The sequence below is a fragment of the Hemiscyllium ocellatum genome, chromosome 3 (genome assembly GCF_020745735.1).
Source record: "Hemiscyllium ocellatum isolate sHemOce1 chromosome 3, sHemOce1.pat.X.cur, whole genome shotgun sequence".
Taxonomy (NCBI): Eukaryota; Metazoa; Chordata; class Chondrichthyes; order Orectolobiformes; family Hemiscylliidae; genus Hemiscyllium; species Hemiscyllium ocellatum.
In genome coordinates this window covers 102,591,778-102,615,467 of record NC_083403.1, presented here as the reverse complement: position 1 = coordinate 102,615,467, position 23,690 = coordinate 102,591,778, and the positions used below count along the sequence as shown (strand labels likewise).

At 40.5% G+C, this 23,690-nt stretch overlaps 1 protein-coding gene across 1 annotated transcript in view; it reads left to right on the top strand.

The window, feature by feature from the left end:
- Positions 1-23,690, top strand: part of cog2 (component of oligomeric golgi complex 2) — a 77,151-nt gene that overhangs the window by 41,206 nt on the left and 12,255 nt on the right. The window contains exons 10-16 of the mRNA XM_060821392.1: positions 553-692; positions 2,825-2,886; positions 2,993-3,144; positions 18,202-18,402; positions 19,056-19,128; positions 20,212-20,354; positions 21,437-21,576. Coding sequence (XP_060677375.1) covers positions 553-692; positions 2,825-2,886; positions 2,993-3,144; positions 18,202-18,402; positions 19,056-19,128; positions 20,212-20,354; positions 21,437-21,576 — 911 coding nt within the window. The remainder of the gene's footprint in view (positions 1-552; positions 693-2,824; positions 2,887-2,992; positions 3,145-18,201; positions 18,403-19,055; positions 19,129-20,211; positions 20,355-21,436; positions 21,577-23,690) is intronic.

Below are 23,690 nucleotides of genomic sequence, written 5' to 3'. Positions count from 1 at the left end.
ATTATGACTATTGTATATATGATTTAATTGTACATCAATGTTTGTATTTGAGAGTTTTGTTTATTTTTGTAAATTTGCAAAAATGTTAAATTTCAATAAAAATATCTATAAAAAAAAATCATGTCTCCCATTCTTTAATGGGAGAGATAGTATGCAGAGATAAGCAGGATCGTTGGTGTAAGAATGACTTGGCATAATTTGTAGTCTCATCTCCTGGTCATTCAACGTTCCATCAACCCTCTAAGATTTCTGTGCTCCACCAATTCAGTCCTCTTGCCCATCCTTAATTTTAATTGTTTTAGCTGCCTGGATTCTAAACTCTGCTACTTCCTCCCAAAATCTTTCTCAATCTCATTTTTCTTCTTTAAGGCACTTGTAAAACTTCTGCCCATTTCCCCATCCTAACAGTGCTTTATATTGCCTAATGTCAAATATTTTTCTATTATTTGCGTGAAGTGCCTTAAGATGTTCTGATCACATTGAAGCACTATACATGTTTAATTACCCTCCCAAGACTATTTTAATACCCATTCTCCATGTTGGATATTCCAGAAATACACAGTAACTATGGAATTCGTTAGAAAATTTGAGTGGCAGTGTGCATCCCAAGCAAGTGTAAAGAGACTGCGATCGCACTCGGCATACAAAAGTTTCAACAATAAATGGAGCCTACCTGTTTATTACCAGATCAGGTATGTCTGCCTTTAATAACACAGTTACTTTCAATCCATACCATCTGATAACTGCAGCCTGTAAATTTAAATTGTCTGCTCCTGATACCTGTGCTAATAATATTTCAGTATTCAATAATTTAAGCAATGTACTTAGCACAATGAAGTGGATATTTAATGGAATTGTTTTGATGTGTGCACCTTTTAATACACTATCCGGATGCATCACAGTGTGGAATGCAACTGCTCTTCCCAAGACTGAAAGAAACTAGAGAGTTGTAAACACAGCCTTCTGTCCATTGACTTTTATCTATACTTCCCACTACCTCGGGAAACAACCAATGTAATCAAAGACATCTTCCACCTGGTCATACTCTCTTCCACCCTCTTCTGTGAGGCAGAAGATATAAAAGTTTGAATACACATACGAACACATTCAAGAACAGCTTCAAAAACAGAACTTGCTGGAAAAGCTCAGCAGTCTAGCAGCATCTGTCGAGCGAAATCAGAGTTAGTGTTTTGGGTGGAGTGACCCTCCTTCAAGAACCTCTTTTTCCCTGCTGTTATCAGACTTTTGAATGGGCCTCTCAAATGTTAATATTGATCTCTTTCTCTGCACATTCTGTGCGGCTGTAACATTGTATTCTGCACTCTGTTCTGCTACCCTGATGCACTTTGGTGCGATCTGCATACAAAACAACACTTTTCACTGTATCTTGGTACAGTGTGAATGTTGTCGAAGTGTGTGGTGCTCGAAAAGAACAGCCAGTCAGGCAGCATCCAAGGAGCAGGAGAATTGAAGTTTCGAGCATCAGCCTGATGAAGGGCGTTTCCTCAACGCCAATTCTCCTCCTCGGATGCTGCCTTACTAGTTGTGGTTTTCCAGTACCACACTCATTGACTCTATTCTCCAGCATCTGCAGTCCTCACTTTCTCCTACATGTGTGGATGTTGCTGAACAAAGAGACCTTGGAGTGCAGTTTCATAGTTCCTTGTAAGTGGAGTCGCAGGTAGATGGGATAGTGAAGAAGGCATTTAGTGTGTTTTGAGGCTAGTACAATTGCAACATTTAAGAGACATTTGGATGGGTATATGAATAGGAAGGGTTTGGAGCGATATGGGCCGGGTGCTGGCAGGTGAGACTAGATTGGATTGGGACATCTGGTCGGCATGGACTGGTTCGATCGAAGGGTCTGTTTCCATGCTGTACATCTGTGACTCAATGGACAGAGCATTTAGTATAGGAGTTGGGAGGTCATATTGCAGCTGTACAGGACATTGATTATGCCACTTTTGGAATGTTGTGTGCAATTCTATTCTCCCTCTTATCAGAAAGATATTGTGAAACCTGAAAGGGTTCAGAAAAGATTGACAAGGATGTTGCCAGAGTTGGAGGATTTGAGCTATAGGGAGAGGCTGAATAGGCTGGGACTGTTTTCCCTGGAGCATCGGAGGCTGAGGGGTGACCTTATAGAGGTTTATAAAATGAGGGACATGGATATGATAAATAGACTAGATCTTTTCCCTAGGCTGGTGGAGTTCAGAACTAGGGGGTATAGGTTTAGGGTGAGCAGGGAAAGATTTAAAAGGGACCTAAAGGACAACTTTTTCACGCATACTCTGGTGTGGGTATGGAATGAGCTGTCAGAGGAAGTATGGAGGCTTGAATAATTACAATATTTAAAAGGCATCTGGATGGGTATATGAATAGGAAGGGTTTAGAGGGATATGGGCCAAGTGCTGACAAATGGGATTAGTTTCGGATATCTGGTCAGCATGGACGAGTTGGACCAAAAGGCCTGTTTGCGCGCTGTACATATCTGTGACTCTATGTGACGACAATAAATCAAACTCAATCAATCAAATGGTGGGATGCTGCACTCTTCTGGTCCAGTACACTGGTAATTTTTGCTGATTGACATTTTATGAGTACAAAATGTAAGCCAATATATCAGCCAGTAGGGAAAGTACAAATCAAAAGAGAAAACTATCTGCTTTCAGGAAGCTTTCATAGCAAGAAGCAACTTAGTCAACTTGCTAAAAGAATCTTAAGATACCTGTTATTATTTAGTTAGTTTGTATGAAAGTTTAAAAAGAATTAACAGTAAAATAAATAACGTGATTATTTGTACTTTAACCCAATCCTTTAATAGGTTCAAGGAAATTGCTGGAAATTTGGAGTCCTCTATATCTGAGGGTTTAAAGGAAGCGCCAGGTAAGAACTTTTCAGAATTTCCCACTTGGTACAAAGAGGAATAAACAGCCTCCTCAAACAAAACAAATTCCGTGTGACTAGACAAGGCTAATGTTTTGTTTTGCAGATGGAAGCCAGTTTAGGCTTTCAGTTACTCACGTTCTATGGCAGAACCTTCTGAAATGCTGGGCTGATCACATCTATCTACCCCCGCTGGCTCACCGCTTCTGGAAATTATCTCTGCAGTTACTGGCACGTTATTCCAAGTGGATAGATGAGGTGTGTGATGCTTTACTCTGCTTTCTAAAATTACCCAGATGGAAATCACTTGAAGTCTTACTGCTCAAAAAAAGGAGATAATTGAACCCATTGTGTTTGTGCTGTTTGTTTGAAAGAACTAACCCACTGTGCCCTTGCTCTTTTACCTTTTCAATAATGTGCCATTTCCCTTTTGTGAAAGTTAGCATAGAGAGGTTTTTAACCACTTGTTCTGCAGTGCTTTCCAGATTATCATAACTCGCTGTGTTGTTTGAAAAAAAAATGTTGTCCTCGACTTTGCTAAAGGAGCAACATCATCCAGCTGCTATAACCTTTATAGTTTGAATTGGATTGAATTGGAAAGCCATTCACCATAGTAGGTGAATGGATTACTCCTCTCCCTATGTCGAAACTTGTGGCGCTGGAAAAGGACAGCAGGTCAGGCAGCATCTGAGAAGCAGGAAGCACAATGTTTTGGGCATAAGCCCTTCATCAGGAATGTAAGCGGGCAAGATGAGCTGAGAGATAAATAGGAGGGTAGGGGTGGGGCTGGGAGAAGGTAGCTGCGAAGGCAGTAGGTGGTTGCAGGTGAGGGTGGGTGATAATTATAGGTCAGTGGGGAGGATGGAGTGGATAGGTGGGAAGGAAAATGGACAGGTGGGACAGTACAAGAGGTTCACCCGATGACTGGCGGAAGAATGCCTCATCTTCTACCTTGGGACTGTTCAATGTACGACCACATGGCATCAATGTCGATTTCACTAGTTTCCAAATCTCCCCTCCTCCCACCTCATCCCAAATCCAACCCTCTAACCCAGCACTATCTTACCCGTTCACCTTCCTTCCCCTCTATCCACTCCATCCAACCCACTGACCTATTATAATCCCGCGCCCCCGCCCCCCCCCCCCCCAACTACATCCACCTATTGCCTTCCCAGCTACTTCCCCCCAGCCCCAGCCTTCTCTGCATATCTCAGCTCAAAATGTCAACTCACCTGCTTCTCGGATGCTGCACCTTTTCAGTCTGCAGTCCTCACTTTCTTTCATTTCATGCCCTTAACAATGAGGAATGTTAGTTCAACATTCAAGATTTGTTCTGTGGGTGCCCACTTCTCTATACCTAACCTTGCCATAAATTAAGATTTAATAAGCATAGGATTCACCTATTTAATTCTGTACCAGAAGTATACATATGGAGTTAAAGAAATGATTCCACTTCATAGGAACATCTCCACCTCTAACTTGATATCATTGTTGTGGTAGCAGAAAGTGAGGACTGCAGATGCTGGAGATCAGAGCTGAAAATGTGTTGCTGGAAAGGCGCAGCAGGTCAGGCAGCAAAAGGTAGGGAGGAGGGACTTGGGGGAAGGGCGTTAGAAATGCAATGGGTGGAAGGAGGTTAAGGTGAGGGTGATAGGCTGAAGTGGGGGTGGGGGCGGAGAGGTCAGGAAGAAGATTGCAGGTTAGGAAGGTGGTGCTGAGATTGAGGGTTGGGACTGAGACAAGTGAGGGGAGGAGAAATGAGGAAACTGGAGAAATCTGAAAAAAAACCACCTCTGGGACACCCAGACCAACCAACTCAACCACCCCGTCGCTCAACACTTCAACTCCCCCTCCCACTCCATCAAGGGCATGCAGGTCTTTGGACTTCGCCAGACCATAGCAACACAATGGCTGGAGGAAGAGTGCTTCATCTTCCGCCTTGGAACCCTCCAACCACAAGGGATGAACTCAGATTTCTCCAATTTCCTCATTTCCCCTCCCCCCACCTTGTCTCAGTCCCAACTCTCAAACTCAGCACCACCTTCCTAACCTGCAATCTTCTTCCTGACCTCTCCGCGCCCACCCCCACTCCAGCCTATCATCCTCACCTTAACCTCCTTCCACCTATTGCATTTCCAACGCCCCTCCTCCGAGTCCCTCCTCCCTACCTTTTATCTTAGCCTGCTTGGCACATTCCCCTCATTCCTGAAGAAGGGCGCATGCCTGAAACGTCGATTCTCCTGCTCCTTGGATGCTGCCTGACCTGCTGTGCTTTTCCAGCAACACATTTTCATCGTTGTTGTGGTGCTTGTTCGTTGTTGAAGTGAAAAGCAAGGCTTGAGGGAGTGGTCTTACTGCCAACTTTAAATGCAAATGTGCTTTCTTATTAAGACATTACATTTTTTTGAATTGTATATGTAGGTATTTAAATCCATAAATATGCAGTGATTTGGGATCAGTCTGCACTTTATTACAACAGCAGCAACTTGTATTTATATAATAGACTGTCACAAGATTATTTGCAAGGAATTGAATCTTCATCTTCTGACAAGTGGAAGGCAAGGTGGCTCAGTAGTTAGTACTGCTGCCTCACAGCACCAGGGACTCAAGTTCAATTCCAACCTTGGGTGAAGGGCTGTGTGGAGTTTGCATATTCTCTCAGTATCTGCATGGGTTTCTGCTAGGTGTTCCAGTTTCCTCCCAAGGTGCGAAGGTGTGCAGGTTAAGTGGATTAGCCATGGTAAATGCGGGATTAAAGGGATAGGTTGCGGCAGGCTCTGGATGGGATGCTCTTTGCAGGGTCAGTAGACTTGATGGATCAAATGGCTTTTTTTCCCCACCGTAGGGATTCTATGACTAAAATTAAGCTGAAGCTTTCTAGGTAGTGCGTAAGAATCAAAAACGCTGAAGTAATTAACATAGTTTTAGCTCAAGAATTTGACATTTTTCGCTGTATAATTAGCTTTCTACCGCGAATATACATTGTTGCATCACAGCAAGTTTGAGGATGTGGTCGAGTAATAGTGTCACCTGGTGGCTACAGTTCAGTCACTGTATTACCAGCAACAATGTAAATTTGAATGGTGCCTTTTCATGTAGAAATATTACAAGGTGCTTCACCAGTACTGTTTTCAAATACAATTGGATACTGAGCCACATAGGGTATTTAGAAAATTTGGTCAATGTTAAGCTTTTAAGAAGTGAGAGGTTTATGAAGGAAATTCCAGAGCACGAGGTCCATGAAGCTGAAGGTACTGCCAACAATGAATGGTAAGCTAATACCTGTTTATAAAGTAACTTCTCATTATAACTAATTACCTTGCATTTTCTGATTCTGTACTTAAAAGGATTACTCAAGATTATGACCAGAGAAAGTGAGGTTTGTGGAGTGAGAAGAGATTACTCTCTTAATCTACGATTATTTAATAATTTTGCTCCCTAGTTAAACAAGATCTAGTGAAATTTTGATGATCAGCAAGATCCCATTGAGGCATGCTGATCAATTACTGTGGACACCTTTTCTTAACAAAAAGGATTTTGCAACTATCTTGTTAGCAGAAGCAATGTTGGCAAACAGCTGGGTTCACTAAACTGAAAGATAAATTGGGTAAAACAGTTCCAAATCATCAAGACAGGGCTGGTTATATTGCATTGATGCTTCACTGCAATTTTCGGGAAGGAGACCATGGACAAATTATACTCTCAGGTTACAGGATTAAGGGACATAAGACATGAAATTCAGAAATTAGAATAGTTAAATGTTTGCACGGTTACTGGGCTGGGTGGTATACAACTTAGAACCCTCAAGGAATTAAAGGGAGAAGTTAGTGGTACTTCTAGTAAATAGTTTTCAGGGCTGCTGATGTACTAATAAATCCTAACTAAGGAAAGTGATAAATGCAGAATCAGAATTCAAAAAATAGCCATGGCACTAAGCCTGCTGACTATAGGCTGATTTGGCTAACGAGGGCACAGTAGGCCAGGGAGGGAATGGGGGTTCTTGGGGACGCTGTCCTATTTTTGGGGTTGCTCTTAAGTTGATGGGAGGCTGCTGTCTTAAACTGTTGCACTCTATTTGGCATACTGATAGCACTGTTTAGGAAGGGAGTTTTAGGATTTTCATCCAGAAACAGTAAAGGGTCAGCAATATGGTTCCAAGTCAGGATGATTTCATAGTTTGGAGAGGAACTTGGAGATGGAGGTGTTGCCATTCACTGGCTGCCCATGTTCGTCTAGGCAATAGAGGTCACAAGATTGTAAAGTTTGCCAATGGAGGCTTGATGAGTTCTTGCGGTGGATCTTGTTGCTTGTACATTCTGCTGCCACTGTGTTTCGGTGGTGAAGAGAGTGAATGTTTAAAGTGATAGGCTAATCAAATGGGCTGCTTTGTCCTGGATGGTGTGCTTGAGAATTCTTTGAGATCCATTTGTTCAAGCAATGGGAGCTTATTCTATCATGCGTCATCATGTGGATAACCGACAATCTTTGGGGAGTTGAGAATATATAGAGTCTTTGGGTAAATTACTTAATACTGAATTCCCAGCCTGTGACCTGCTCTTTAGCCATAGTATTCTTGTGGCATGTTCACTTTCTGACTGATTGATTGTAAACCCCCAGGATGTTAATGTTTCATGTTTGTTGAAGGCTATGAATATAATTTAAAGAATGTAGGTAATCATGGAGGATAGTCAGCATGATTTTAAAAGTTTCAGGTCATGCTTTGCAATTTTCTTTTGAAATACTTTCTAATGAACAAGAGGAATCAAGCAGCATTAGTCTTGGACTCTGCCCCTTTTTGATTTGTCAGCTCATGAAATTAATGCTCCAAAAGCCCAAAGGGGAGTCAGAAAGGAATGTACTGGCTTTTGCTTGTATGTGGACTGTGTAGGGCACCTTGTGGTTTTGAGCAAGTTTAGCATGTTAACTCAATCCCAAGGCAGTCGGTGAATTATGAAACTAGACATACTTATTTCTCTTGGTAATAGGTTTATTGACAGAAAGAGGTATTACATATGCCTGTTCTTTGCTCAGCACCTCATGTTTTAGCAGTGTCTCTTTTATGCTATGTTGGGTAAATCAATTAAACCAAATTAACAGCTTTGGTACTATTAATGAAAGACAAAATGTCAAAGCTAACTTACATACTTAAATAGCCTGCAGTCAAGGAAGGCAACAAGTATTTCAGTGGACACCACATACTGCCTCTCTTGGTCTACCTGGCAGTGTCTTTTCACAAATGTACATGAAGCAAGTTAAGCCAAATTAAACCAGATTACTCCCTTAAGGGAGTACCAAAATTTTAAACTTAAGGTTGGTTGATATTGACACTACAATGAAGACACTTAATCTCCCTTTTATAAGTACTCCATGTATCTTTTAATCAACCTGTTCAGATATGTTATCCTCTGGACCATGTGGGACTTTTGGCCCAGAGGTAGGAACACTGCCACTGTACTGCAAGACTCCATAAGGGAGATATTTTCTAAATACCCTGTTCAGAAATGTTATTGTATATCTCGAGCAGGAAGAACTTGAATCTGGGCCTCCTGGTTCAGAGTTAAGGACCTGAGACCCCACAAGGCACTTAAATAAACAATACCTTTCACATGTGCATCCTAACAAAGTAATTAATACACCAGTTGCATTGCAGAGACTTTCTTGATTTGAAGAAGCCTTACTTGCATTGACTTTCATAAGGCCTTCAATGTTGGAAACTATATTGGTAAAGGTAAAAACTGGGTGTGTACACCACCAAGATTCTGTGTCAGAAGATAGAAATCTCACTATTTTATTTCTATTGACTCAGGAGGCAAAGCACATTCACTGCCACCATTTTGTTTCACGTCGTCTTCATCCTTTTCCAAGTGCTTCTGAAAAATTGTAGAGACTCTTTCCAGATATTGTGAAATTAGATTTACTTGGAAACTTAAAACTTAATGCATACTTTCATATTAAAACAGATGATCATACTGGATAATCCCCACAAATGGAGCTCTGTGAGATATTGATTGGATGAAACAGATATTTTCAGCTGTTGATTAATTTCAGGTTTGGTAGGCAGAGGCATTCTTCTGGTGGATTCAACGTCAGAATGTATGCCATACAGGTCAGTGGGTAGTTCAAACTAATCTACCTTTTTCTGCAGAAAGGCAGAGGAAGGAAAATATATTCTTTTGAGGAAACAAATAAGTCAACTATCGCCCATCCACCCATTTCTTGGCACTGGATATAGTGTCTCAGATTTTAACAGTAACAGATTATCTGTCTCATTACTTTAAATGCAGGTATTAATCCACAAAAGAAGTGACCCACAGAATGACTTCCCTTCCCATGATTCTTGCTTGGGGTAACCACTTCCCTCCCTATTCACCTTTAGGCCAGAGAGTTTGATAGGTGTCATTAGAGTCAGAGATGTACAGCATGGAAACAGACCCTTCGTCCAACCCATCCATGCTGACCAGATATCCCAACCCAATCTAGTCCCACCTACCAGCACCCGGCCCATATCCCTCCAAACCCTTCCTATTCATATACCCATCCAAATGTCTTTTAAATGTTGCAATTGTACCAGCCTCCACCACTTCCTCTGAGTTAATAGTCAGTATCTGCTAATAAAGCAACTGACCAAAATTAGTAGATGTGTGCACCACGATTTAGGTTATGATTTGGAGATGTCGGTGTTGGACTGGGGTGTACAAAGTTAAAATTCACACAACACCAGGTTATAATCCAACAGGTTTAATTGGAAGCACACTAGCTTTTGGAGCATTGCTCCTTCATCAGGTGATTGATGATTTAGGTTGGATTACAAACTCTCAGAATATTCTTCTAGTTGAAATAATGTTACAGATTATTCCTGTCCCACCGTGGAAATTGTTAGGGATAAGGAACTTGTTCTGGGTCGCTCAATAGTTTGGATCATGTCCTATATCAATAAATACTGAGTGAAGTGATTGAATAGGAATTTATTTGGTTAATTTATGTTAGAATTAGGAAGAGAATTTTGAGTCTTTTTCAGTGGTGGGGAGAGGGTGTCCTTGAATAAGTAGATTATGCCCAGATGGAAAGAGTGCAGGTTTGATTGGCAAAATAGCCATTTCTTACCCATAGGTTTCTTAATTATGGGGGAAATTGATATCTCAGGCATAGATGGACAAGAAGAAACTAGAGTAAATCAAAGTACAAGCAGCAGCATGAGCATAGAATTGGCTGTTGCATCAGATTTAGTACAATATCACACTCCATATAAAGAGATGGTCTCCCTTCCTGGGCAACCCATTTCATGCAGTTGCCGCCATCTATATAAGGCAGCTAAATTGAATCTAATCAGGTGAATCAATACTAATGCTTTGTATAAATTTGTCATGTGCTCTCCTGTTCTGCGTAATTCACTTTGTTGTCTGCAACGAGGTCATTTCCAGTAATTCATTCAATGATGCTGTGTCCTGTATCCTTACAACCCTTTCGATTATCCTTTTCCTTCCCAAGTCACGTTCTTCATGTTTTTCAATATTATGCCATCTTGCCAATCTACCTTGATTACTTGAATTGTTTGGACATCAGTCCACCCCTTCATTTCCCGTCAGTTTGGGTCACCTACAAGTTTAAACAGCTTGTTTCTGTTCAAGCTCTAACTGCTTTATATATAGTAAACAGCAATGGTCCCCAGCTCTAATTCATATGGTGTCCTATTGGGAATTCCTTACCATGCCAATTTGGCCACGTACATAACCTACTATTGCTGCCTGGTTTAATGGTTTTGATTCTATCTCAGAAGCTTGTCTCCTATTTCGTGTATCCTGACCTTGACCAATTATTCATGTGGCACTGGGTCAATCACCTCACTAAAATCCTGCAATGCCAATAACATCTATCATTTTCTCCAACTCCAGGAAATTGAGTTGGCAAGCATTCCCTCTCCTAAAAACCAGCTGAAACCCTCCCATACCTATCTAGGTATTACATTATCTGCCTCTGAACACTTTACAACTGCCAGGCTCACTGGCCTGTCCCACATCCCCTTTTTAAAAGTAGTTCTTTTGTTGGCTGCTCCCCGGCAAACTTCATTTTTTTGTCACAACTGAAGATAAGCAAATGGTGATTTACGAAGTTCACTCAGCTCAAGGTTGATATGCAACAACAAAGCAATCACATTTTTATGAAGCTTCCAGCTTGTAACAATCAACGGAGGAGAAGAACCTTCTATTGTATAATCACAGTGAATTGAAAAGCTACAGAGCTATTTGAGTTGATGCACTAACTCCTTAACTACTGAGCCGTGAGTTAACTCATTGGAAAAGCTGCTGGTCAGTTAATTCTTAATCCTTAGTCTGGGATCTGTCACCTTTGGCATTTGCCAAAATTATTTAAAACTGCTAAGATGCCTTTTGAACTTAAAATAGTCTTCGGACTTTTCTTAAAACCAACCCACTGAAATGACAGTTCCTAATGTGTTGACCAAATAGTGCGGGATAGCAAACAGCAAATTCCCCGTGCATCAGAGATAAGGGCATGAGTGTAAGTAGTATTTAATTATCTTGTTGGTAGAAAGGACAGTCTATCATCTCACTACATATTGCAGTCTGATATAACTCCACAGTTGGGAGCATTGGAAATTGAAGGCAGTCACAGTGCTATTTCCACACTTCACTGATCACCCAGGGGTGATCTAACCAATGGTCACAGACAAGAACGCCATATCATACGATAAGAGAAGAACTTTTATCGTAAATGTGTATTTTCTTTCTAGTGTTTCGAAAAGCAAATAATTGCTCTGGCAAACAGGCATTTACCGAATTTGGTCTCAGTTACTGGGTATGACTGATGTTGACTGACTAATATTTGTACACAGGAGTTCCTCCCTTAAAAACAGCAGGAACCCAGTTTCTTAACAGTCGCAGGACAGTAACACTGTATTTGGTCACTCACACCTCCCACATTAACACCATATAGGGTTACTCTTGTTACCCACAGTGACACCCTACATGCATGGTCACCTCCCCCAGTAACATCCCATAAGGGATTTAACACATGGTATTTGAATGCATAAGACATTAAATTTCACTTGCTCAGAAATTTGTGTAAAATTGTTTTTGTTCCACCAGTCTCTGTGTTTTAAACTCCAATCCCTCACAAAATAAAGCCTCAACTTGAAATTAACAATGAGCAAATAATTTACCATGCAGTGAGCAAATTGTTATCTCTCTCTCTTTAAAATATTCATCTTTAAATTCACTCCAGAACACATTTTAATCCTATCAATATTTATCCATACTGTAATTAATCTCCACTCAGTACCATACTGCTTACATTTGCACTCCTGATTCTAAACACCAATCCACCCCCCACCCCCAATCCACTGAACATAAAGTACATGGAGAAAAATAATACCAGCACAAAAACATTCCTTAAGGCCAATTGGTCTATGCTGGTATTTAAGTTCCACATGAACCTTTTCATTAAATTTTTCATCCCCTATCTGTAAGCCTTTCTTTTCTTTGTGCCCAGCTTCTCTTCAGTTGTGAGTAGACACAGATGACCAAGCTTTCCTCAGTTAATGGGCTCTCCCTTTCTTATACCACCAAATCTTAACCTGTAACTCCTCTTTTTAGTCCAAATATAACAGTATATGAAGATCTCCTGTAGGGAATGCATTTGTCATACTGCATTGTCCATCTTGTAATATTCATTTATCACATACAGCTGTTTGTATTACAAGAGCATTAGATGATCAGAAGTAGGCCAATCAGCCCATCAGGATTGCACCATTATGTGATATGTTTCTCAACCCCATTCTCCTGCCTTCCACCTGTAACCCCTGATCTCTTCCTATCATTAAGACACTGTGCTAATGTCACTTGATGGCTTGGCCTCCAGGCTTTCTATGGCTGTGTTCCACAGATACACCAGCTTCTGGCGAAAGAAATTCCTCCTCATCTCAATTCTAAAGGGTCATCCCTTCTCTGAACTGTGCCTTTATCTCCGCTAGTAGGAGAGACTAGGGCCCATCTTCTCCATGTCCACTCTATTCAGGCCTCCCAGTATTCTGAAATTTCAGTGACAATTCCTTCCATCCTTCTAAACTCCATTGATTGAGGACTCTGCGAGTGTACTCACTCCTCATATGACAAGGCCTTCATTCCCAGATTCATTCTTCTGGACCTCCTCCAATGCCAGCACATCTTTCCTTAGACTCTTCAGCAGTACATCCCTCTTTTTTTTCTAGCCCCCTCGAAATGAAAGCTAACATTGTATTTGCCTTCCTAACTGACAACTGAACTTGTGTGTTAACTTTAAGAGAATCTGGAACTAGAACTCTGAAGTCCCTTTGTGTTTCAGATTTCTGAAGCATTTCCCTATTTAGAAAATATGCTATTTCTATTTTTTTTCTGCCAAAGAATATAAACTCTCACTTGTCCACATTGCATTCCATCTGCCATGTCTTTGCCTATTCTCCTAGCTTGTCCATGTTCTTTTTGCAGCTTCCTCAGCAAGACCTGAACATCCACATATCTTTGTATCATCTGGAAACTTAGCAACAATGCCTTCAGTTTTGTTGTTCAGTTTGTTGATGTATAACGTGGGTAGTTGTAGTTCCAACACTGGAACTCCACCAGTCACCACCTAACATCCTGAGAAAAATCTCTTTATCCCGGCTCTCTTGCCTTCTGCCACTTCATCAACCTTTCCATACCAATGTCTTGTCCCTAACACCATGGGCTGTTGCCTAAAGTAGCAACCTCCTGTCCAGCTCCTTATGAAAGGCCTTCTGGAAATCCAAATAGATCACATCCATTAGCTGTCCTTTGCCTAATTTGCTCATTACCTCCTCAAAGAATTCCAACAGATTTGTCAGACATGATTGCCCATTAATGAAGCCATACTGACTCAGCCCTATTTTACCATGCACTACCAAGTTTTCACAATCTCATCCTACAGTGATCACAATTCTCTAAGTTTTATGAATAAGGATAAGAGTAGTCCTCAGATGAAAGTACTACAGTGAGGAAAGGCTAATTACAGTATTAGGCTGAACTGGGGTATGTAAATTGGGGGTGGCTGTTTGACTGTAAATCTATAGCTAGCATGTGGGATTCTTCTAAAGGTCAGTTGATGAGAGTTCAGGACCAGCACAATGCTATGAAAATGAAAGAGAAGGATGGTGAGGTTCAAGAACCTTGGATGACGAGAAAATTGAGTCCAGTCAAAAAGAAAAAGGCATATGTAAAGTTTAGGAAGCTGAAGACAGCCTTCGAAGATAGCAGGAAAGAACGCAAGCAGGGAATTAGAATGGCTAAAAGAGACCATGGAATGTCTTTGGCAAACAGGATTAAGGAAATCCCAAACTGTTTAATACATAAGGAGCAACAGGGTAGCTAGGCAAAGTGTAGGTTCACTCGAGGGACAAAGGAGGGAAATTTAAGTATGGATCCAGGGAAGTGGGTTAGGTCCTTAATGTAAATTTGTATTGATATTAATAAAGGAGAAGGACATGGTGGAAGGTGAGTCTCGAGAGAAGTATGTTGATATTCTAGCATATGTCAATATCTTAAAAAAAGGGGTTGTTGGGTGTTTTGAAAATCATTTAAGCAAGACAAGTCCCTAGGTCCTGATGAGATCTAACCCAGAATGCTGAGGGAGGCAGGTAAGGAAAATGCTGGGCCCTTGTATATTGTTTAGTCACAGACCAGGTCTTTAAGGACTACAATAGCCAATGTTGTTCTTTTGCTTTAGGAAAAGCAACAGGGATAATCTAGGAAATTACAGGCTAGTGAACCTTGTGTCATTGGTGGGAAAATTATTTTTATGGATGGGATTTGCTCACATTTGGAAAATTATGGACTTTTCAGTGATAGGCAGCATGGTTTTGTGTGGGGAAGGTAGTGTCTCATAAACTTGATTGAGTTTTTGAGACAAATGTCTACATGGACTTTAGCAAGACCTTTTGACAAGGTCCCTCATGACAGACTGATATAAAAGGTGAAGTTACAGAGGATTTGCGGTGAGCTGGTAAGATGGATACAGAACTTCCTTAGTCACCAGAGACAGAGTAGCAGTCGAAGGGTGCTTATCTGACTGGACATCTGTGACTAGTAATGTTCCGCAGGGATCAGTGCTGGGACCTCTGTTGTTTGTAATATATAAATGATTTGGAGGAGAATGTTGGTGGACTGAGTAGTAAGTTTGCAGACAGCACAAAGATTGGGGGAGCTGTGGGTAGTGGTGGTGGCACAGTGGCTCACACTGTTGCCTCTCAGTGCAAAGGACCTCAGTTCAACTCCAGCCTTAGATGACTGTCTGTCTGTGTTGCGTTTGTATGTTCTCTGTGTCTGTGTGGGTTTCCAACGGGTGCACCGTTTCCTGCCACAGTCCAAAGATGTGCATGTTGGGTGGATGAGCAATGATAAAAATGTGGGGTGTGGAAAGGCTGCTCTTCGGAGGGTCAATACAGACTTGATGTGCCAAATGGCCTCAATCTGTACTGTGAATTATATGATTCTATAGTGAGGTGGATTGCCAGAAGAGAGAGCAGGATACAGATAGGCTGAAAGAGATAGAGAAATGGCAGATGGAGTTTAATCTGGGCAAATGCAGGGTTTTGTTTGGTCTTGCATTTTAGGAGAACTAATGCAGGAGGGTAAATGACAGAATCCTTACTAGTATCAACATGCAGAGGGACCTAAGCTTACAGGTCCATAGTCCCTTTAAAGCAGCCATGCAAGTGGATAAAGTGCTCAAGAAGGCGTATGGCATGCTTTATAGTTTGGGGCAGAGAGTATAAAAATTGGCATGTCACGATGCAGCTGTACAGAGCTTTAGTAGTCTACATTTGGAATATTGTGTACAGTTCTGGTTGCCAACAGGATATGGAGGCTTTGGAGCAGGTACAAAAATAGTTTGCCAAGATGTTGCTTGGCTTGGAGGGTATTAGCTATGAGGAAAGATCAGACCAACTTGATTTGTTTTCACCTCAAAGGTTGAGGGGTGACTGATAGAAGTGGCATGGATACAATATATAGTCAGAATCCTTTTCCCAGGGTAGAAATGTCAGTTACCAGGGGTTTAAGGTTAAAGGTGGTAAGTTTAAAGGAAATGAGAGGCAAGTTGTTTTACACAATGTGGTAGGTACCATGGATATGCTGCCAGAGGAGGTGCTGCAAGTGGGTACAGTAGTAACATTTAAGCAGCATCTTGACAGATATATGAATGGATGGTTATGGACCATGGAGAGGCAAAAGGTTTTTAGTTTAGAAAGGTGTTGAGTGTCAGCATAGTCATGGGCTAAAGGGCCTGTTTCTGAGCTGTACTGTTCTTTGTTCTTAATGAACGACTCTCAAATCCTACCAATGACCAAAATCAGGTGAACTGCCTATAATTTCCTGTCGAATGCCTCCCTTCTTAAACAGGCATCTTATACTAGCCATTTTCCAGTCCTCCAAGATCCTCCGTGACTGTAATGGTCATGATCTTTCAGGAACCCACAATCCCCTCAGCTATCTTCTTCAGAATCCTGAGATGTAGTTCAACCAGTCTGGGTGATTTATTCATCTTCAGACCTTTCATTTTCTCCAGCACCTTCTCCTTCGTGATGGCCACCACACTCACCTCTGTCCCAATTGTGTTGAATTTCTGATATGCCACTGATGTCTTCCACTGTGAAGACCATGCAAAGTATCTGTTCAATTCCTCCCCCATTTCTTTGATCCTCATTGCTACTACTACAGGCTCATTTTCCAGCAGTCCATTGTCCACTCTTGCCTCTTTCTTACCTTTTCTAAATTGAGAAAAATTCTTGCAGTTTTTAAAGTTTTAGTAACTAGTTTGCCCTCTTATTGCTTTTTTAGTTGTCTGCTGGGAAGCCTTTAAAAACCGATATTCTGGCTTCACCAAATTGTATGATTATGATCATGTTTGCAAGTGAATGATTTGAGCATCACAGAACAACGACACTCAATTTTTTTCTGATGTTAGTTTCTTCTAAACTTTGTTAAACTGCCATTCTCATTATTGCAGCTGGTCAGCATGGATGGGTGGACTGAAGGGTCTATTTCAATGCTGTACATCTCTGCCTCTATAAATATATATTAAGGCTACAGCACCAGTTCAGAGGCTGGGTGTTCTGCAGTAAGAATGTCACCACCTCTCTCCCCAAAACCTGCTCACCATCTGTAATGCAGGGATGTGATGTTATATTTTCCATTTGCCTGGTTGAATTCAGCTCCAACACGAAAGCTTAACAATATCCAAGGCATAGCAGCCAACTTGATTGGCACCACCTCAAATGTTCACTCCCTCCACCTTTTAATGCACAGTGGATTCAGTATGCACTGTCTACAAGATGCATTGTGGCAACACTTCATGGCTCCATCGACAGCATCTTCCAAACCTATGACCTCTACCATCAAGAATGTCAAAGCCAATAGATATGTGGCAACACCACTTGCTGCAAGTTATTTTCCAGGTCTCACCATCCTGACGTGGAAATATATGACTGTACCTTCACTGTTGTTGGGACCAAAATTGAGCCCCCCTCCCACAGCACCATGACACCTTCTGTGCACCTGCAACCCCATGGACTTCAGTTTAAGGAAGCACCAGCTCTGCTGCAACAAGGGATGGGCAGCAAGTACTGACCTTATGGGAAAAGCTCTGAAGAACAAACAATTTTTAAAAATCAGTTATCCTCCATTTTAGCCTGGGATTATATCTTTTAGTAAAATTCTTCCAAGAGATTACCTGAGACGCAGCCTTAAAGAATCCATAATGTGAATATGATGTCTGTGTTCCAGCACTCTAATTATCTGAGCTGCACCAGAGCGAATCACGTCACCCTTAATAAAGTATTGTATCTGTTTCTGCAAGTTGCAGAGCACTTAATCTGTGCAAATGTTTTAAATAAAGTATTAAAGCTGAAAAGACTGTAGCTTTTGGTCTGAAAGGAAATCCCCCATCCATTATGTTGTGTTTGAGAAACTAGAATTGATCTCCTTAGAACAGAGAAAGCTAAAGGGAGATTTCATTCAGGAGTCTAGAATGCATGGCCTGAAAATGTAGTGGAGCAGATTCAGTATTACGTTTCAATAGTGGAGTAGGCTTAACTTGAAATGATAACATTTGGTTTGCTTTGGGCAAAAGCAGACAGAATAGGACTAATTGGATTGCTCTTTCAAAGAGCTGCCACCAGCCCAATAGGCTGAGTGGTCTTCTTTTTGTATTATAGCATTAATCAAAATATCCCTGCAAACTGACAATACCTTTGGCACTAAAACAGTGGCTGTATCTACATTTGATGCTTTGTTTTGTTCCTTTCTGCAGTTGAAAATTGCATCACCAAGCAAAGACCTTGCTCAGGATGGGATCAAACTTGCAGCTGCCAACAACAATATGGTGACCTCTCCAAGTGAAAGTAATGAAGACCAAGGAAATGGGTTGGCTTCCGATGTTAAAGTTGTACCATCTCTTTCTGTTAACCAACTTGTGTACCTTGTTTCAGACTTGGATAAAATCCAGGAACAGGTTTGAGTCGATTTCTTTGTTTTTAAGCTTAGATTAATACAGGAGTATGTATTTCAATCTTGGGAACAAATCTGGAAACTGTGTTTTCAATATTGGAATTGATTGTTGTGTGTGTATCTCTTCCTTACAGGTTGTTCATTACAGGTGAAAAGTTAGAATGCTCCGGTCTGCATTATCCCCTCTCATCAAAAGTTGGCTTCCGGACAATCTCCGTTTTCCCAGTTCATGGGAATTGTATTGATTTTGAGCTACTTGCTGAAAATGATACATTCACCTTATCAGAGCAGTTAGGAATGAGCCCTAAACTTGACCCCACCACCTTCTCTTTGTCTTTTTGCCTTTGCGAGCTAAGGAGACTGCATCCCGTATGTAATCAAGGATACTTATGATCTACAATCAAACCTACTCCAGTTATTTCACAGATTAAAAGTACCTAGTTTCCCTAGTGTCATAGGCCTCAGTTTTCCCTCTTGGCCAGCGTTGCTGTGTCTGGTTTTATTGATGAATGTACACTTGCAATGACTGGCATAGTAAAATGACATTCAAATCTTTGCTCTGGAATGGTTGCTGGGAAATTGTAGTGCAGGATTCTATCTCTTCAGCAGTTGCCAAACTGGTTGTTTCCAATAATCTTTAAATCTCCTTCTTTACAGCTTCCAGGTCTTTTGGAGATAATTAAACCAAGGCTGGAGAACATCGGGTTTGCAAATTTCTCCCTCATTTCAGGTAAGATGTGATAAAATGATTGTGATTTTTTTGTGAGAAATATTTGTGGGTTAGAGTTGTTTTATGCAATAGTACATTGATGGTTTTCCAGCAAGGAAAGTTATCTGTGTGGAAATTTCTCGGTCTATCTTGGCTGGGGTTGGGTATGGGCTTGGTGATTTTTGTGCGTAAGGGTCAGCCTCATCTCTTGCTGAATGTTGAGGAATCTGTCATCCTTTTGGGAGGCTTGGTTATAAACAGCAGAAAAATTGCAATGGCAGATTGATGTCCAGCTGTATAAGATTATATATTACTTTTCTGTGTTAATTGAAGATCAAGTATGCTTTTAAATATAAAGTAAAATCAGTTAACGGGCCTTTTGTGGTGCATTGGTATTGTCTATACTTCTGAGCCAGGAGGATCAGGTTCAAATCCCATCTGCTCTGGAGGTGTGTAACAGCATTCATGAACAGGTTGATGAAAAATATCTTTTAAAAAAAGCCAGTTTTAAATTTATTTGTTTGGATTCATGGATATTGCAGAGCCAATGAAGCACTCAGTTGTAGAAAGCGCGGCTTCAGCATGTAAACACGGTAGTCATTTTGTGCACAGCCAGATTTCTTTGAGAACATTGAGATGAATGAGCAATTTAAGAATGTTGGCTATGACCACTTCCTGTTCCAGTTTAAATAGTGCAGTTTAATATTCAGCTGAAACAGTGAATCTGGGAAGATTGGACCAGGAAAAATGGCACCTGTGACAATGCAACATGTTCCCAGTGCTGCACTAAAGTGCCATCCTAGGTGGTGTGTCAATTCTGGAGTCATCCTGAACAGAAGAGGACAATCCTATTCCCACTTTTGTATAACTAGCCACTTCCTTAATCCTTTACCACTCCTCCCACTTTGAATACCAATACAAGGAAACTCAGCCTGACTGGTTAATACACAGTTTGAAAGGGTATCGCATCAAGTTTCAATGCATTGTGAACCAATGATATTATTTAGAGGAAAATGAGGATCAGATTAATTAGTTAACAGGTCATGGCTAATCATTGTACTTTTAATATGCACTTTGTTTACTTTTTCTGTTTTCCCCCAACAGAAGCACTTGCAGATTCTCAGACTTCAGTGGTAAGCAAGCTGCCTGCATTAAGTGATAGAATTATTGAGGAACTCAGTGAAGCCTGTTTCAATTATCTTAAAAATGCTTCTGAAGTGCCCAGGCTGTATCGAAGGACGAACAAGGTAGGTATAGTAATTATTTCATCATCATCCCTCCTCTGCTTCTGTTACCTGCCATACAAAAGTATACAGCAAAAACTGAATATAATTTATGCATGGAATAATTCCAGCAGAGAGTCAATGGGATGGATGACTTGTGTGCTGTGCGATTCTTTGATTTTCCAGCAGCTAATTATTAACACAAAATATACCAAAATGCTGCCAGCTAATTCACTGCAAGAAATTGCTCTTACAGCATGGTATTTTTAGCATTTTATTGAGGTAGGATTGCAGAAGAACCAATGTGATGCTAACATAGTTTTCTAAAAAAAGAAAGTAATGGGAATAAAATGCCAGAGAACCTGAATAGTTTGAACACGATAAGCATCAAGGAAGAAGGAGGGAGTATTGAAATGCATAGAGAAATGTAAAAATCATATCAAGGCAGACACATTGTCTTGTGAGTAGACAAAAGGTTTTGTGGAATTGGTTATCAGTGGTTTCTGATCGTGTTGCAAAGGAGATTGGGCCATAAGGCTAGGAGTACAGAATAGGAATGAAAATGAATTTGATTCAATCACAGAAGTTAAGAGTAGTGAGACATGGATCTGTATCAGAATGTGTGACAGTGGACAGGCTACCTATAGGTAGTATCTGGAGCTTGTGTTCTACTGTTTAGGTGTCAGCTGTTGCCCCTGAGTCAGAAGGTTTTAAATTCACATCCTCCAGAAATTTGAGCACACAATCTAAGCTGGCAATGCAGTAGCACTGTGCTGCATTGTTGCTGGCACTATCTTTCAGAAGGCACGATAAATTGAGTTCCCATCTGTGATCTTGGAGGGGATGTAAGGTGAAGAAGAGTAAGCGGAGTTCATCCAGTGTCCTGGTCAATATTTGCCCATCAAGCAGATCAGTAAGGGACAGATTATCTGATTATTGCCTTGCTGCTAATGAGAGCTTGCTGTGCACATTTTATCTGAACTTGTCTGACTTCCTTATTTGGTAGGACTGATGAGGGATAAAATCATGTCTGTTCTACTATGGATTTGTCGCAACCAATAATGCCGATTTTTTTTTAAAGCTTTCTTTTATTTTGTTTACTTCAGGAGGTCCCTATCAAGGCTTCCTTATATGTTGAAAATGCTTTGAAACCCCTGCACCAGCTTCAAACTGAATATAAAAGTGTTGTGAATGAAAACAGGATAGAGGAGTGGCTGTCAGGTGCTCTCAGAATTTGCAGTGAAAGGTAATTATTTCCTGATATAAAGCAATCATGAGGAATCTTATGTAGTTCATAATAATTATTCTCTCACATATTGTTATTTATATTGCATTTAACTGATGTTGCAAGGTGCAGTGTTGAGAGAGTGTGCTGCATTTTTGCAAGTATAGTCTTTTTCATGAGATGTTTTGTGTTAATCCAGTGTGGTGATTTACCCACAACAAGTTACCTTTTAATTTGGTTACTTAAAAAGAAATCTCACAAATAAGCAAGTACTGAAACAATAATTTAAAATATATTGCAAGTTGCAACCAAAAGAAGACCCCTCCAGTGAGCAAGTTAAGCTTCACAACTCAACTCGATTAGTGTTGCAGAATTCCACAAACCGTGTCCGTCTGTGGAAATGTCCAGGGCTCGATCCTTATGCAGTGTTGTTCTTGGAAATTCTGCTATTGAATTGTTCTGGTGTCCATATATTTTTTTCTCTTTGTAGTATGGACTAGTTTGTAGTATGATATTATTAATTATTCAATAGATTCTTTCATTCCAAACATTGATTACGTTTTTGGAAACTTCAAGTTTGTAACTTGCCTTCTTGTCAAAAGTAGCTCTCCTGTTCCTTGTTACATTTGAAGTTAGCGATCTATTTAAAATATAGCTTTTGCTGCAATTAACCATTTTACTTCAGAGCCTAACTTTTGCAGGAGTTCTTAAATGCCCAGTTGCCATAGGCAGCAGCTTATCAAGCATTTGTTATCTCTCTCTCCCAGGGAATAGATTATACTGTTTCTTGGTTAATTCACATGTTGTTTTTAATTTCTTTATAACGGTTCCTCCTTGCCACTTTAATTTCAAGGAACAGTTGAATTATCACTGCTGTTTTCTGTGTGGAAAAGCTTATCTTTGTTGATTCTTTCATTCCATGAACTACTAACATAGTTCTGAAGCTGATACTGTCATACAACTTTGGTGACTTTATTGGATATTGGAAAATCCCACACCATTACTTGACAAAGAACATAAATTTTGTGGATGCTGCAGCCAATATTGTTTCCTCAAGCAATAGTACCTCACTTATGTGTTCTTTCTTTTCATTGCTGTTTGTAAACATTTACTATGTAAAATGGCTACATTTCCTATATTGACAACTACCAATGGTTGTTGATTTGTGAGAAATATCTCAGAAATGTAATTAGATGCTGCATAAGGGTCAATGTTAATCTATCAGCAACAATCATTATCATTTTATTTGTATCATAACTAACACAAAGCCAAATTCACCCAACATCCCTGAGCCAGCTGACATCTCTTTGTCCAGAACAACAATGCCTCAATTTTCAATTGTAATCATTTTCATAATTTAGTCTCTTTCTATTTCTGTCTAGTGTTTTGCCCTTTGAGACCTGTGTGCAAATTCTTGAATCCCTGATTTTCATCACTCCACCACACCAAGCAGTGCTTAAAGTCTGGAATTTAACTCTGGGTATCTGGTTTCCAAAATCATGATCGTTCAATGTAATTTCACAGTACAGCATTTTGTGGGCACAGAGTCTGGTAGTGCTGAAAATGTGTTGCTGGAAAAGCGCAGCAGGTCAGGCAAAATCCAAGGAGCAGGAGAATCGATGTTTTGGGCATGAGCCCTTCTTCAGGAAGGGCTCATGCCCGAAACGTCAATTCTCCTGCTCCTTGAATGCTGCCTGACCTGCTGTGCTTTTCCAGCAACACATTTTCAGCTCTGATCTCCAGCATCTGCAGTCCTCACTTTCTCAGAGAGTCTAGTAGTGCAAATATCTAGTTCATATGCCATGTGTTGTAGAATACAACTTCCAGGAGTTAAAATGTTAACAGTGTAAAATGGGATAAACAGAATTAAAGTAAACTTAGAGTCTATTACACTTAAAAGGTTAAGGCTGTATTGTGATAGAATCTGTGATTTCAAAATTAACATTTTTTGAGGCAGCCTATAACTGAAAAAGCCCTAATAGAAAATAAAATTGACCTTCACTAGTTTCAAGAAAACAAAAACTGAATCTGGAATTTGAAATTTCAGTGCTGATTGAAACTGGTTAGCAAGGGAATAGGAATGGAAGCTGTGGTTCTGAGGATGGTGTAACTGGTGAACAGACAGAGTGTCTGTG